Source organism: Amborella trichopoda, chromosome 4 (assembly GCF_054954075.1).
Source record: "Amborella trichopoda isolate Santa Cruz 75 chromosome 4, AtrichopodaSantaCruz75HAP2 v2.0, whole genome shotgun sequence".
In the NCBI taxonomy this organism is placed as follows: domain Eukaryota; kingdom Viridiplantae; phylum Streptophyta; class Magnoliopsida; order Amborellales; family Amborellaceae; genus Amborella; species Amborella trichopoda.
Genome location: NC_142339.1, coordinates 41,372,001 through 41,388,463, shown reverse-complemented (window position 1 = coordinate 41,388,463; position 16,463 = coordinate 41,372,001). Strand labels below are relative to the sequence as shown.

General features: G+C 35.5%; 1 protein-coding gene across 1 annotated transcript; it reads right to left on the bottom strand.

Moving 5' to 3' along the window:
• Positions 1 to 12,437: 12,437 nt before the first annotated feature.
• On the bottom strand, positions 12,438 to 16,463 carry LOC18425081 (patatin-like protein 2). Its single transcript, XM_006829635.4, has 7 exons — positions 16,091 to 16,463; positions 15,589 to 15,770; positions 15,291 to 15,477; positions 15,040 to 15,201; positions 14,006 to 14,308; positions 12,974 to 13,149; positions 12,438 to 12,724 (listed from the first exon to the last, which is right to left on the bottom strand). The coding sequence occupies exons 1-7, from the start codon at positions 16,223 to 16,225 to the stop codon at positions 12,655 to 12,657; spliced, it is 1,215 nt and encodes a 404-aa protein (XP_006829698.2). The 5' UTR covers positions 16,226 to 16,463; the 3' UTR covers positions 12,438 to 12,654.

Here is a 16,463-nt window from a genome sequence, read left to right as displayed (position 1 = left end):
TATATCATCCATTTTTAAGATTTTCATATGTTTATAAATCTACTTGATTTTAACTATTTTTAAAATTTAAAATTTTATAATTAAAAATAAAAATAGATTTTGAGATAATCCTAATAACATTTTATATCAAAATTATATATTATGATAAAATTTGAATTGTTTAAGGTTACAAGCTTATAGAAACCACACCCTTATCTTAATAGTTGCAAATAACAGAGGGAGGGGGTCTGGCTAGGGTAGTTGCAAATAACAGAGGGAGAGGTCTGGCTAGGGTAGTTGCAAATAATAGAGGGAGAGGTCTGGCTAGGGTTCTGTATTTAAAAGTAAAAGACCATGAAATGATAGGCCCAACAAGATGGAAAGAAATTTTGTCGTTCAAGGTCCAGTTGCCCTAGTCAAGAGTTTTGTCTTTGAAAGTATGAATTGTCAGCTTCTGCCTTCAAGACTCATCGAGTCACCATTAAAACCATCTCCCTTATCTGTTCAACCTCCAGTCTCTCTTGTTTCATTGGTTATTGGATGGAACGTCTGGACATTGGGCAACCCACTAATTTGTCTGTCTATCGTGGCCGTTGATTCTGTTTAAGGATTTTATTTGCCTTGGCCTGGTGTTGCACCATCCCCTCATGGAATAAGTGCTGCACTAAATAGCAGGTATATTCATTAAGTACACGCGTCCAGCCTGTAAATGTAAGTTTGACAATAAATATAATTTAATCTTAATTTTTAGAGAATATATAATATTTAAGATGGAGATCATGAATATAAAAAAATAAATAAATTTAAAAATTAGAAATAATAATTATATTAAAAAAACATTTGAACAGGTAGTTACACTTAATTTTAAATGGACCACCTATTTACATCTATTTTTAAAATGGATGTTTTATACCTTAGTATTGCATAAATGCTGTCTAGCCGGCATGAAACAATTTTTTATGCATAAAATTACAGTTTCTATGAGTCCATGTAGAAATGAGGCGTCTCTCAAAAATCTATTTTTTAAATGGATTCTTGGACTTAATTTTTAAAGACATGTAATCTCTAACATGGAGATTGTGAATATAATAATTATAATAATAAAATTAAAATTACAAAGAATAATTTTATTAAAAAAACATTTGGAAGGTTAATTTCAATTGTTTTGTGATGGACCCCGTTTTTGCATCCAGCTCTATTCTTTCGACCGCATATTGTAGAAATGAGGTCCAGCCCACAGGAAACAATTATTCTTTATTAAATCCCTGTTGCGTCAAAATTGATTACCGAAAAAGGGAAAATTTGGTTTTAGGGATTCAGTGGACGTCCCGAACATGTTAGGTGTGAGGAAGCGCAGAGAGAACTGTGATTGGATGTACCTGACATATGTACATATGAGAGCGCATAGCATGCTTCCGCTGGAGTATACTGTAAGAAAATTCCCTCAGGCTAAATAGATATTTTGGCCGATTTTATTGATCCAAAATTTTGGGATCTATATATTTTGGAGGATTTTATTGTTAAACTTTTTTGGGATCAATCTAACTATTATTAGATTATTAATACAAGGGCAAATGAAATTAGATTTTGACTGCTTGAACATCCAGATCTTTCCCTCAAAAAATTCGACGGTTCGTAGCCAATCTTCCAGACGTCACTTTTTCAATCACATATAAAGTGCAAATTAATTTTTTTCCTTTTTCTTTTTTGAGATTGATCAATGGGTTGTAAGTATTTGAATCGAGTTTTTCTCACAAGCATATGCACAGCATGCACCTATGGGAGCATGAAATATTTTCTCACTCTGCACATGTGTATGTAAATTTATGCTTTTTTCAACCGAGAAAAAGCTGAAAAAGATGTAAAAAACTTGAGCCTGTGCAGTATCTTTGCAAATTTTTGTGTACCATTCCAAGAAAATCCCATGAATTCTTTGTTGCCTTTTCAATAAGACAAGGAAATGCTACTCAGATAAGTAACGAATTAGTACTGATTTCAACTTTTGATATGTGCTCGTTGATGCCTACAATGCTGAAATGGTGTCAATTTTGTAAGGTGAGAGTGTAGATTAAGGAAGTGTAGAGAGCAGGCATTTCTTTAATGGGAGCGCACGCGCTGGACATGGCTTTGGGTTAGGTGGTCAGTGTAGTTGGGTGTCACAACGTATCATTTTGAGTTTTACTTTTATTATAGCTAGAAGAGTTGAGTTCTACTTTTACCATGGGCAAAAGAGTTCTTCACTATTGACTATATATATATATATATATTCGACATGGGTTGTTTGTCTCGGCGAGAAGTGCCTCGAGAACCCATTGGACTAGGTGAAGGTGAAAGTAAAATATTATTATTTTTATTCTCCTCAAACAATTGCAATGCTAGGGACAGTGGTGATTCGGCGTTTGCGTCAGTGTTGCTCCCCCTGCAAAAATTCACGGGTTAAAAAGTCAGGTAGGGAGTTTGAAGACCCGGGAAGGTGTTCGATTGAAAAATCAAAGGCAGATAATATAGCCTGCCATCGAGCAAATATTTGTTTAGAAACCAAATTTTGAACATCTTTTTGCAAACTATCTTTGGCTGCTTTGTAGTCAGTTCGTATAAGAAATGGTTGATTAAGAATATCACTTTGGAATTTAGAAACACAGTGGACAATGGCTAAAAGTTCTTTTTTGACCATTGAATAGTTCTTTGTGTGGAATTCCAAACCTTAGAAGTATATCTGAGTAATTGTTCCTGATTATCAATTTTTTGTTTGAGAATACCGCCTAGACCGATATATATATATATATATATATATATATATATATATATATATATATATATATATATATATATATATATATGGGGAATGATTTCATTCAATGGTTGTATCATAAGTAATCATCTTCAAAAACCATATTAGAGACATTTGTTTGACACGAATTTTTAAAAGTACACTCTTTTCATTCTAAAGAACAATCATAAAAAAAAATTATTTTGGAAAAATGCACTAGAAAAGTTTTATTCTAACTCAATTAATATAAGCCGTCCATTTTATTGAGATGGTTAGATATAGGCCTCAGAAGGACTTTTTTAGTCCCAAAATTTTTATATAGTCTTATCATCATTAGATTAATAATGCTAAAAAAGAGAAAAATAATTTTAAATTTTTTAAGGCCTCGACCTTGAAATTCACCAAATATATGGTCGAGGATCATTATTAAATGGGTACTAATTTTGACAATATCTAGGGTGCAAATTGAATTTTGTTTTCGTAGGATTGATTATAAGGATGAAGAGAATGTGCGTATAAAATTTGGGGTCATACAAATGCCAAAATATATGATTTTCTAAATGTGTGGTTGCATTATACTACTATACAACCGTTACATGAAATCATTCCCATATATATGTATATATATATATATATATATAGTGATCTCATACAATGGTTGTATCCAGTTTTAAAATAAAACGCTCCTTCGTGGCACAAGCCTAAACTACCAACCAATTTCAAAAATAAAATAAAATAAAAAATAAAAAAGACAATGCTCCTCTATGACATGGGCCTAAACTGCCAACCAATTTTCAAGAAAATTTCAAGAAAAAATCAAAAAAATAAAAACGCTCCCTGGTGGCATGAGCCTAAACTGCCAACCAATTTTTCAGAAAATTTTAAAAAAATTCAAAAATATAAAAATACTCCATGGTGGCATGAGCCTAAACTACCAACCAAGTTTCCCAAAAGTAAAAAAAAATAATAATAATAAAATAAATAAATAAATATTTTTTTTGCCCTGTGTGGGCGACACTACACGTGTCGCCCACATCTCTCATATCCCATTTAAATCCCAACTTGTATGGGTGACACCATTGATGTCGCCCAAGTTTTTTTTGTCAAAACCTCCTTGTTTTTATTCCCAAACCTTCAACAACAAAAAAAAAAAATTAGCAGGGCAACACAACCAGTGCCGCCTGGGTGACACACCCTGTGTCGGCCAAACTGTTTTTTGTCAAAATATGCCCCCACTTAAATTTGGGGACTTCCAAGGATCAAACATGGTTTGTCATGGTTTTTTATGATCATTTTCATATATTTTTATTAACTTTTAAAATAAAACGCTCTTCGGTTGTATGAGCCTAAACTGCCAACCAATTTTCGAAAACTTCAAAAATAAAAAAATAATTTGCTCCTTGGTGGCACGAGCTTAAACTACCAACTAATTTTCCAAAATTTCAAAAAAGAAAAAAATAAAAAAGACAATCCTTCTTGGTGGCATGAGCCTCAATTGCCAACCCATTTTCCAACAATAACAATTTCAAAAAAAATCAAAAAGAAATGCTCCTCGGTGGCATGAGCCTAAATTGCGAACCAATTTTTCGAAAATTTTGCCCCCACGGTAGGCACCAAACTGTTTATAGTTCAAAATCAAAGAGATCTTCAGAGGAAGATCCCTCAGATCTAAACATCATAAACTGATTTTAAAAACAGATGATAGAGAATGAGGGGAAAATTGAATTCTGTTCTGAGGCCAAATCCGCCCAGGAACGAGTGGATCTGTTCTCAGATCAGTGGCATCGTCGGCATTGATCCGAATATGAAACACGAAATAGAAAGCAATAAAAATTAATAATGAAATAAAAGCATAAAATAAATAATAAAATAGTAAGAAACGATACGGAATCAGGTCGAATGGTCCGGGACTCCTGATCTTTCTAGGGCTGACCTGTATCAGAACCAGTCCTCTTTTGTCTCTCTGAGTTGGGTGTTCACTAGAAAGTCTCCAGTTGAAGAAAGCTGGTTGTGCCCTAAGGGTAGATCTAGGGTTGTTGTGCCCTAGGTCTAGTTTTTCTCTCAAGAGACTCGGGTTCCTGAAGCAGTTTCTAGGGTTTTCTCCTCTCTTGTGTAACTCTCTCTGTTTTTTTTTCTCTCTCTAATCTCTATCTGTTCTGTTCCCTAGGGTTCTTGTCTCTCATATTTTTTTTCTCTATCTATTCTCTCCTAGGGTTTGATCTCTCTCTCTCTCTCTCTCTCTCTCTCTCTCTCTCTCTCTCCAAATGACCACGAAAAGGGGGTTTATAGGGGTCAAAATCCACTGGGGAGAATATACTAACATAACCAACACGTACTTATCCAAAAAAATAGGTTTACAAGGTTAAGTGTGATCCTAAGGGTTCAGAAAACCATGGAATTTGCCAGATTTAAAATGGGGTGTCTACAGTTGCCCCTCTTTGGCACTCCTTGTCTTTAAAGGGACAAGTGAGTGGCAAAGAAGTAGACACTCTGGCGTTTCCTGTCCTTCGAGGGGCAGGTGAACATCAAAGATTTCTTCCTGAGGTCACGTGGTCAGAGGGCACACCAATTATCTCTTCAAGTCATTGCGCTCATTGAGCTCACCTATCTAGGGTATTTTTCCTCCTAGGGTTTTCAGCGTGAGATGTGGATGAGTTGTACAAGCTTGAAACTCGAGTTGGATTTTCTGGTTATGCCACTTAACTTCAGGGGTTTTGCAGTTCGAAAATTTTTAACCCTGACATCTTCTTTGAGCTACTTAGGGTTTTCGAAGGCTGTCTATAGAAAAGGTTTTATATAGGAAGAGACTTGTCAGGCCGAATCCGAAGTGAGAGACGAGCATCAACGCGGCAAACGCGGTACTCATCATGTAGGGGTAAAAGATGTTTTAGTAATTTTGAAGATAGGGGGAGATTTGAAATAAAACCCAGAGCAGGGACAGGTTACGATTTTAACAAAGAAATTAAATTATTTGAAAACACAAGACATATAGTGAAAATTTTGAAAGGGTAAGATATTTCGAAAAACAAGGTTGGTTGGCAGTTTAAACTCCTGCAACCATAGAGCCCTCTAAGCAGTTTAACATCATGCAACGATGGACAGTATAGTCGGCAGTTATACTCATATGACCATAGAGGTTTTATTATGGTAAAGAAAGTGGGACAAATCGAGTTCAGATATGCCCAGAAACGAGTAGATCTACTCTCAGATCTGTGGTAGAGCCAACATGATCCAAGACACGAAAATACGATTTTAAAGCAAATAAACAAATCAAAATGGAATTAAAACCATAAAAGAAGAATAATAAAGAAAAAAGTGATACTGACCGGGGCCAGATGGCCCCGAACTCCCGAGCCTTCTAGGGGTCGCCGGTATCAGAACAAATCCTCTTTTGTCTCTCTGAGTCCGATGTTCACCAGAAAGTCTCTGGTTGAAGAAGGGTGGTTGTGCTCTAAGAGTAGATCAAGGGTGGTTGTGCCTTAGGTCTAGGTTTTCTCAAACTCAGGTTTTCCCTCAGGAGGCCCGAGTTTCTAAAGCAGTTTCTAGGGTTTTTTCTTCTCTCTTGTAACTCTCTCTATCTCTAATCATATTTTCCGTCTCTGCTAGGGTTTTTCTCTCTCGTCTCAAGGCTCCTCTCAAATGACCACGAAAAGAGGCATTATAGGGGTCAAAACTTATTGGGAAAAATAAGCACATGTAACAAGAAAATCCCAGTCAAACGTCAAATTTCTGAGAGTCACGGATTTGGGTGGAATTCTTTGTGTCGCCTAGGCGGCAGGCTCTATGTCGCCCAAGGCTGGGTGGCACGAGTCGTATCGCCTGGGTGGCACGCTTCATGTCGCATACACCAATTTTTGTCAAAATTGAGAGTTATCATTTCTGGTGTGTTCATCAGCCTCTTATAAAGTTCTCAGAGAAAATTTGGGTCAAAACGGATTTTTTTACTATTTTTAATGATTTGTTTAATAAAACTGAGCATTTACAAAAATCTGGGTCAAAACAGGGTTCCAGCAGGGTTCTCGACAGGCAAACTGGTTCTGGGTCACAAGGTAGATTCTGTGAATTATGGATTTGAGTTTACTAGGTTAAGTGTGGTCCTAAGAAATCAAGAAACCATAGAATTTGCCAGATTTAAAATGAGATGTCTACAATTGCCCCTCTTTGGCGCTGCCTGTCATTTGAGAGACAGGTGAGTGGCAAAGAAGTAGACACTCTGGCGTTCCCTGTCATTCGAGGGGCAGGTGAACGTCAAAGATTTCTTCCTGAGGTCACGTGGTCAGAGGGCACACCAACTATCCTTCCAAGTCATTACGCTCATCGAGAGCGCCCACCTATGGTATTTTTCCTCTTAGGGTTTTTGGCGTGAGATGTCGACGAGATACACAAGCTTGAAACTTGAGTTGGATTTTCTGGCCATGCCACTTAACTTCCGGGGTTTTCACAATTTGAATTTTTAACCCTGGCATTTTATTTGATCTCCTTCGAGTTTCTTAAGGTTGTCTATAGGAAAAGGCTTTCTATAGGAAGAGACTTGTTCGGCCGAATCTGAAGTGAGAGACGAGGTAGCAACGCGGCAAACGTGGTAATCATCATATACGGGTATCCAAGCTCCTTTGTTTTAAAATACTTTTTAGAAATTTTGAAAGTAAGAGGAGAATTAAATAGAGCCCGGAGCAAGGATAAGTTACGATTTTAAAAAAGAAATTAAAGTTTTTGAAATCATAAACATATATTGAAAATTTTGAAAAGAGAAAGATATTTCGAAAAAGAAGGTTAGTTAGCAATTTGAACTCATGCAACCATAGAATCCTCTAAGCAGTTTAGCGTCATGCAGCAGTGGACCATACACCCGACTCTTTTACGTCAATACGGGGATAGACAGAATACACCCGACCGTTTATGTCATATGGGGATAAACATTTTTCCATAGGGTAGTTGTGTCCTGAATACACCCGACCTTTTGCATCATATAGGGCTGGACGTTACCTGCCTCGGCTCTATATATAGGAAAACACTACGCAACATCTATAGGCGAAAATGAACAGTGATTTCGTCTATGCTCATCACCGTCCAAAGTTCACCACACTTTTTACAAGTTGGAATGATCTAAAATTTGGAGCTTGTATTCATCAAAAAGGGGATATTCTAGTAAAAATATAAAAAAATAATTTGTAAAATATAAATTAACCAAAATACCTCTGAAAATTTATTGGGATATTTTGGTCAATTTATATTTTACGAAATACTTTTTGCATATTTTTATTAGGTGCGCCTCACTAAGAAGTACACACGCTCCAAATTTCAAATCATTCCAATTTATAGAAAAAATGAAAATTGAAACACTACCGGACAATCGTGACTGTACGCTGAACTTTGAGCCGTGATGAGCATATGCGAAATCAATGTTCATTTTCAGCTATAGGTATTGGTGTGTGTGTGTATATATATATCTATATATATATATATATATATATATATATATATATATATATATATATATATATATATATATATATAGATATATATATATATATATATATAGGCACAGTGTTAACAAAGTTTACATTTGAAATACACTTAAGATACTTTTTTATTATTTAAAAGGGTGCCATAATATGACATCTTGAGTTTTATTTTTACCATGGTAGGGAGCTCTTTCTCTATTGATCTACCAAAATCATAATAATAATAATAATAATAATAATAATAATAATAATAATAATATAATAGGCATGGTGCAAACAAATTTCATATTAGAACACACTTAGAGGACTTTTGTAATCTGAAATTTAAAAATCCACTTTAAAATAAGTAACTGAGTGGTTACCAAAAGTAAAAAAAAAAAAAATTGAGCCAAATGATGTGATTGTCTCAAAATCACAGTTAAATTTCAATCACAGTGCATGGTTGTGTTAAGGCACTTCTATGGTGTGTATTCAATTTATTTTATTTTATTTATGCTTATTAGCATGTTGAGTAGGCCAATACCCAAAGTTCGAAATCCAAAAAGTATTCATTGCTTGGTTTTCACTGAGGGAGTAAGTAGGAGGATATAATTATTTCAATTTTTTTTTGTCGACGTAGTGAGGTGACATGGAAGAGAATTTACTGACTACAACAATAGTACTTTACTTTTCTCCCTAGTTCCCTAGTGTGTATCCCTCTTATTTTGAGAGAAGTGAAATCCAGAACAGAACTGTAAGCCATATTTTCATCCCTCCTTATTAGCAGTAAGCTATAAAGAGGCGCGTCATCTATTTGAAATGGAGGAGATGGATGTGGGGTTGCCTCTCGAGCGCCCACCATTCCCCTACATGTTTTTTTAGGACATTGAGATGAATCCGACAGAGTGATCTTTTATCCCCATTCTTTTTCACTTTGATTGTTGAAGCTTTTAGTTTCATGATATCCAAGGTGGAAGGCTGGGAAAACTTAATGGCTTTAAGGTGTCCGAAGGCTTTAAGCTTTGAGGTACATCACTAATTTTCTTTGATGTTGTGAGTTAGGTTTTGGGCTTAAAGTTAATTTCAAGAAAACTTTGGCGATTGGGGCTGGCTGTTCAGATGCTCTTGTGCACTCGCTTGCATCTGTAGCAGGGCACAATGTTGTTTTTTTTCCTATCGAATACCTCGGTTTGCCAGTCTCAAACACTCGACTGCCGAGGTTGGTTTGGGATCCAGCCTTGAAGAGGATGCATGTGAAACTTGACCTATGGAAGATGAAGTTTCTATTGCGGGGTGTAAGAGTCATTATGATTGAATCTTCCCATGCTAAAGTTCCTATTTACCTGATGTCTTTATTATATGGAAAAAGTTTATATAAGGATGCAACTTTATAATGTAAAACTTCGGATGCACCTAAAAACTCGATCAGAAAAGGTAGTTTTAATGTTGAAAAACCCTTTGATTGATCATCTGGACATTGAGATGTATGACCATGAAAAATAAAAAGATTTCAAGTCTCAGAAATAGTGCATTTTACAACATATTATTTACACCGTCCATTTTCAAGATTTTTATATGTTAATAGATCTACTTGATTTTAACCATTTTTGAAATTTAAAATTTTATAATTAGATATAAAAATAGATTTTGAGATACTCCTAAGAACATTTTACATCAAAATTATATACCATGATAAAATTTGAAGGTGAACCTTACCTCTACAGCTACGGATGCATTCGTATGCCAACGGCACCCTTATTATATATCTTAGCAATGGTGACTAAAGAGATTGAGAAATTTTCTTTGGGTGAATGTTGACCGAAAGAACAAATATCATCTTGTGAGCTGGAATACGTTATGTACCCCAAAATGGAAGGTTGGTTATCAGGGGTCTTAAGTTGGTCAATGAAGCCTTACTCTCAAAATGGTGGTGGAGATTTTTTACAATGTGATGATCTTTTATGAAAGAATGTGGCGGAGGAAAAATATGGGATAGACAATTTTTTTTTTTTGAGGTAGAAGACCTGCAGAAGCTTCTCATCTTTGGAAAGATATTTGTCGAGTCAAAGACATTGTGGATAGGAATGTTAGGTGGGTTGTGGGTAGGGTAGATAAAATTCGATTTGGCGAGATTCATCTTTAAAAATCCAATTTATTTACGTCTTTGAGAGAACTGTTAATCCTAAGGCCAAAGGGGACGAGCTTTTTGACAATCAATGTTCCAACTGTTATTTTAGAGGTTTGAGTGCACCTATATTAGGGTTTGGGATTTGGCAGTTGGAAAGCTTACTTTTTCTTTTCTTTTTGTATAGAAATTCCACAATTGTATTAAGCTAGAACGAAAATACAGAATCAGAAACAATAGTTTCAGGATTTGAGACTTGCATTTGATGCATGTCACGCAGAATAGGCCCCCAAACAGGAGTTGAGGTAAATAAGTTTATAAAAGTGGGATTCATCAAAAAAGTCTAATATCCCACATGGCTGGCAAAAATAGTAGAAAAACGAGGAAAAAAAAAAAAAGAAAAAGGAAAAACCATATTTACATAGATTTCTGCAAGTCGTGCCGAAAGCATGACTTCCCTCTCCTACAACATAAATAATGATCGAGTCCATAGTAGTGTTTACACACAAGATACGGGATGAAATACACTACCTAAGGTCCATCCAGTCTTGATTTGTGTGCAAACTTGTTAGTTAAATCTCTGCAAAATGCGTCTCATCAGATTCGAGAATATGTGAGAAATAGGTCTAGTAAGAGATTTCTTTCTCGTATATCATCAGCGAGGAGCCAGTTCTAATTTTTATAAAACCTAAAGAAAAACTTTAGGAATTTACTAGAAAATGAGAGGACAGTTTTAAAAGAGTTAAAAACAGAGAAGCAAATAGTTAAAAAGGAAAATTCAGAAGATAAACAAAAGAAAGAGCAATACTTGGGAAGTGTGCCCCTCTAGAGTTAGGGCCTAGAAAAGATAGGATGGATGAGTCTTCGCAACTTCTCCTTGGAGGTTTTGTTGAACCGGATGTCTCTTGGGCTTTGGGACAGATGATTGGGATTGTTTTTCTAGGGCTTTTGGTATCGAAGTAATCTTCTTCTCTTATGTTTTCTGGATCTTTGTAGAGAGTCTGGTTTTGTTCTAGTTAAGGTTTATTAGGGTTTTCTTATGTTTTCTGGACTGGAACTAGGGAGTCAAGGATAAGGCTTCGTCTACTAGAAGATCCCTAAAATCAACTAGAAGTGGCCTATAATTAGGCAAATCCCATAAACCAGGAGGTCGGAGCCCAGATCAAATTTGGGCCATGGTTGTTAGCTGATTTTTGGTGATTTGATGAAGCATACATGCCCTTTGGAACGGATTTTATGGTTCAACTCCCTCTTATATTATCCCTCTATAGGGGGAAAGTGAGGATTTTCAAATATTCTTGATGCTATTTATGGATTAACTATCATGGTCGGGTATCCTGGTGTATACAAAGCTAAGAGTTTGGTCATATCTCCTAATGATTGTCCCCTCCCTCATGTCATCTCTCTCGAAAAGAAATACTCTACCAATGAGGCAGAGTAGCAAGCCTTTTTGTAATCATTCTTTCATGATTAGCTCAAGATTTTTTCATGATCAGCTCCTGCAAATACATTTAGGGGAATTTGTCAAAATGCATTTAAAATATTAGTTTTTGGCATTTCACCTTTTCTTAAAAAAATTTTAAAATACCTATCAAAATAGGCATGATTTTGAGTTGGAATAGTATGAAAAAAGGTAAAAGTTCAAGGGAAAAGTTGAGGCTCTAAACAATCAAATTTGAGCCTACCTCAAAACTTTCACTCAGAAAAGTTGTTTTGATGCTCAAATATCACCAAATTGATCATCTCGACATCAAGATGGATGGACATGAAAAAACAATGGATTTCAAGTTTTGAAAATAGTGTATTTTGTAATGCATTTTTGGACCGTCAATTTTTTGATATGTCGATCTACACTATTTTTGAAGCTTTAAACTTTATAAATAAAGATGAAAATGCATTTTAAGGCTATCACAAAGGTTTCCAGTATTGAAACCACATTTCTCGACACTATTTGAAGGTAGGCTCTAATTTGATTGTTTAGAGCCTAGGCTCTATACAAACTGCACCCAAACTTAAATAGTTGAAAAGTAGTGCATTTAGATAAATTTATCATACACTTGCATTGAATGGTACCTAGTAAAGAAACCTTTTCCTTTATAAATAAATAGAGTTGAATTAGTTGATGAGAATAAGTACGTATTTATTTGATTATTCCAAAAATATAAAGCATGAGTATTTATTTCTTAATGACTCGTTGTTGCTCGAGTCTTCTCATTACATCAATTCATCAAATTGGATCCATACACATGATTAGAACCCACGGACTAGTTTGAATACAAATAATAAAATCAAAGAATCAAGTCTTCAGTTATGAGTGTGTCAACAACTATAGAGTCTCATTCGCTGGAGGGGTGAGGAGATCTTTGCAGCCGAGTTCTCCTCTCTTTGGACAATAACTTTGCAAACCTACATAGATATATCACAACTTACTTAGTTCCGTACCTACAATTTCCGTAATAAATCTCAAGCACACTTACTATTTCATAGCTATATGTTTCTATTATGCTAATAAAGGAAATTTTATCAAAATACAGTAAATTGTAATTATTTTATAAGTTACTTTTTTTTCGATTATTATTTTAAAAGTACACAATGAAAAGAATAGAATGCTAAAATTATTTGCGGATATTTAAGATAGAAAATAGATTTATGTACCTGATTAAAGCTTGCTCATTGGTGCCCTCATTTGGCACCGGCTCAAATTTCCCCGTCTCCAAGTTTACCCTCGAAACTTGCTTTTGCAAGAGCTCTGTACCCACCTTCACAAGATCCTTTAAGTTTTTTTCCGTTGCAATGTCAACCGACGATGTGTCTCCCGTTAATGTGTCATCCTACAAACAATAACATCACAATTTAGGGCAGTGCCTTAAAAATTTGGTGATTCCCAATATGTTTATTTTTTCTTTTTCTTCAGATTACCTATGTTCCCCCAAATCCCCATAAGCTATATTTTAATTTTAATTTTATTTTAGTTTTTTTTTATATCTGTCCATCACGATCCAGATCGCAAATCTAGCGTTTAACGCAATAAAAAATGGCGCATGTATACTGAGATCCCATGGAAGTATACTATGCATCTATTCCCTCACTCAAAACATCAATTTAAGAAGAGTTTTTTTAGCTTAAAATTTTGTCAACGATCTATGAAGTACTTAATTTTGAAAGAAAAATTCAAATTTTGAGTTTTGTGACACTTGGATCTAGCTCGTCAAAATTTAGACAATCTCGATTTAATCTTTTAATCTTGAGGCACAATTTTCTCTTGTACATAGAGAATTTATTTGGGAATTTTTTAAATTGCGATTAGTCTTATAAGTTTTAGAGATCACATCTCCAAAATTTGAGAGATCTAAAAGTATCCCTTGCATATGTTTTGCCGGAGGTAGTAAATGGATAGTACACTCCGGCGGGAGTTGAAAGTCTTTTTGGAAAAAGATACTGTACACCCCCACGATCCCGCATTTGTACATGTATGACTGTGTATGTCAAGTATACATGTCATACAAGGGTGCATACATGACATTCGTTTCTTCTGGGCATACATGCTTATACATCATATGTCATGTAACATATAACAGTGACTTATGCAAACACAACCCGCATGCATAAGAAAACGTTTTGTGGTTATGTTGACAGAGAGAGAGAGAGAGAGAGAGAGAGAGAGAGAGAGAGAGAGATGGATGATACCTGAATACGGAGATAGCTTTGTTCAGAATCAAGAGCCTTAAAGACAACAGAGATGTGGATGTCGACCATATCTGCACTTGCTTGTTGAAATGTGTCAATAAGGGGAGTGCCTCCACTGTTGTATAACCAACCCAAAACACCCCATTTAGCAGCGTCTTTTGCACTATAATTATCAGTAGAACTTGAAGTACCAGTGCCGAGAGAGACAACGAGGAATCGACGGTAATCCATTGGTTTGATGGTAAAAAAATCGGGGTTCTGGTTAAATATCTCTCTTGTAAGCTCACCCATAGCGACAAGTGTCTGAAAAATGAGAAGTGAAATATCCATGTTAGATCTTCCGGTCATTAGAATAACATTATTGATGTATTTTCTCTCATCTGAAACCTTTGTTAGACAATATTTTCTAATTTCTAGAGCGAGAAAATAGATGCCGGCATCCATAAACTTGTTTAAAATAAGAATTAAAATCTTGGGTTTGATAGACATGTTATGTTTTTTCGTCCTCTCTGATGAAACTTCTTACCTAACCTACCAATAAATTTGAAGAAATTGTAGAATTCAACAAAGTGTTTTTGTTTATTCTTTTAAGAAAGGGTGCAGTTTGTGGAAGGCTGAGGCTCTAATCAATCAAAGTAAAGCACAAACTCAAATTGTGTGAATAAATATGGTTTCAATACCGGAAATCTTAATGATAGCCTTAAAATATATTTTTATCTCTAATTATTAAATTTAAAGCTTAAAAAATTGTCTAGATCGAGTAAATCTATGAAAACTTAGAAAATCTTGAAAACTGACGTTTCAAAAATGTATTACAAGATGCACATTTTTCAAAACTTGGAATCCATTTGTTTTCTGATGTCCATGTATTTTGAGGTCAAGAAGATCAATTTGAGAAAATTTGAGCATCAAAACAACCTCTTCCAATGAAATTTTTGAGGTGTGCTCTAATTTGATTGTTTAGAGCCTCACACTTAGATAAACTTTTTCTTTTTAGAAATCAAAACATCAAAATTAAAAATCTAATAGCTTACAGGATTATTGGCTGCCATCGCTCCATCGACCAAATTGAAGCTCTGAATCTTCCCATCGTTCCCTTCATTCTCAAAATAATAGGCTGGAAGGAATGTCGGAGCGGCTGATGTGCCTATGCTAATGTCAGATAATAACGCATCCTTCGATTTATCAGCTTTTATCTGAAGAAAGATAAGCAACAGTTGATTGATTTCCGGAGAGAGAGTTGTGGGAGGGGGAATTTAGGGTCGAGAGAGAGAGACGACGTTACCTGGTAGGAAGAAAAGACGGTGGGCTGCAATAATCGGATGTCAAATGTAGGAATAACAACGTTGGTCAGAGTTTCATGAAGTCTCTTATCTCCGAGCTCCTTCCTGACGATCTTGTGAAGATACTTTCCATCGTATTTGGGGCCCGTTACCGCACTCGTAAACTTGAAAGCAGATCCAAGAAACCCGCTGTATTACAATAGAAAGAAAGAGAGAGAGATTAGTTCATTATACACTAAACAATGCTGTTATGCAATTAGAAAGTGATTTTTTTTTTTTTTTTATGATTAATTAGTTTACCTTGATTGGGGGAAAATTTTGGGGCAATGATCAAGGTAAAAGGTGGTGATATCTTTGGCAGCATAGAGAGGGCGGTCGTTATTTCCTGGTGTTGTGATCATGGCAGTAACAAGGCCTCCGGTGCTCGTCCCAGCAATCACATCGAAATAATCGGCAAGTCTCACTTCTTCGCCATCCAGCTTCTGATTGTTTCAATATAAAAATTCACATATAATTAGCAATGTTTAATAAAATTTATTTACTTATCGACTATAGGTCACTGCTTTTTAACCACCCACCAACACACTCTCTCCTTATTTTCTCTCCCACCAAACTCTCTTCCCATTTTCTCTTTTATGAGTATACTTCACGAGAAAAGACGAGTACCAACTTTCCGATTTTTAAAAAACAAAAAATAAGAAAGTATACTTTTCAAGAAAAGGACGAGGACGAGCTTTCCCAAGTTTTAAAAAGTAAAAAAATTAGAAGTTACTGTAGCTGAACAGAGAGAGAGAGGACATACTTGAAGTTCAGACTCAAGAAAACTAAGGATGGTTGCGGGAATAATTCCTCTTATTCCACCACCATCAATGCTCAGAATTGTTACATAATCCCCATAAGTGGGGGGCTGGTTCATGCTCGATAATCTCCTTTCCATCTCTTCCTAAACTCTATGAGAAAAAATCCAATCCTTTTCGAGAAGATAGCAACCAAAATATTTGGTATTAGGAACTAATGCCAAAGGTTGAAACCAAAGTTGGACAGAGATATGCAGAGGCTTGGGTACGTGGGTTTTAGAGAGAGAGAGGCTTGGGATTTGCAAGTGCAGTGGGACAATACTTATAGGCAAGAGGCATGGATCCAAGAGCGTGGGAAGTTTGAGATGGTCAATACCT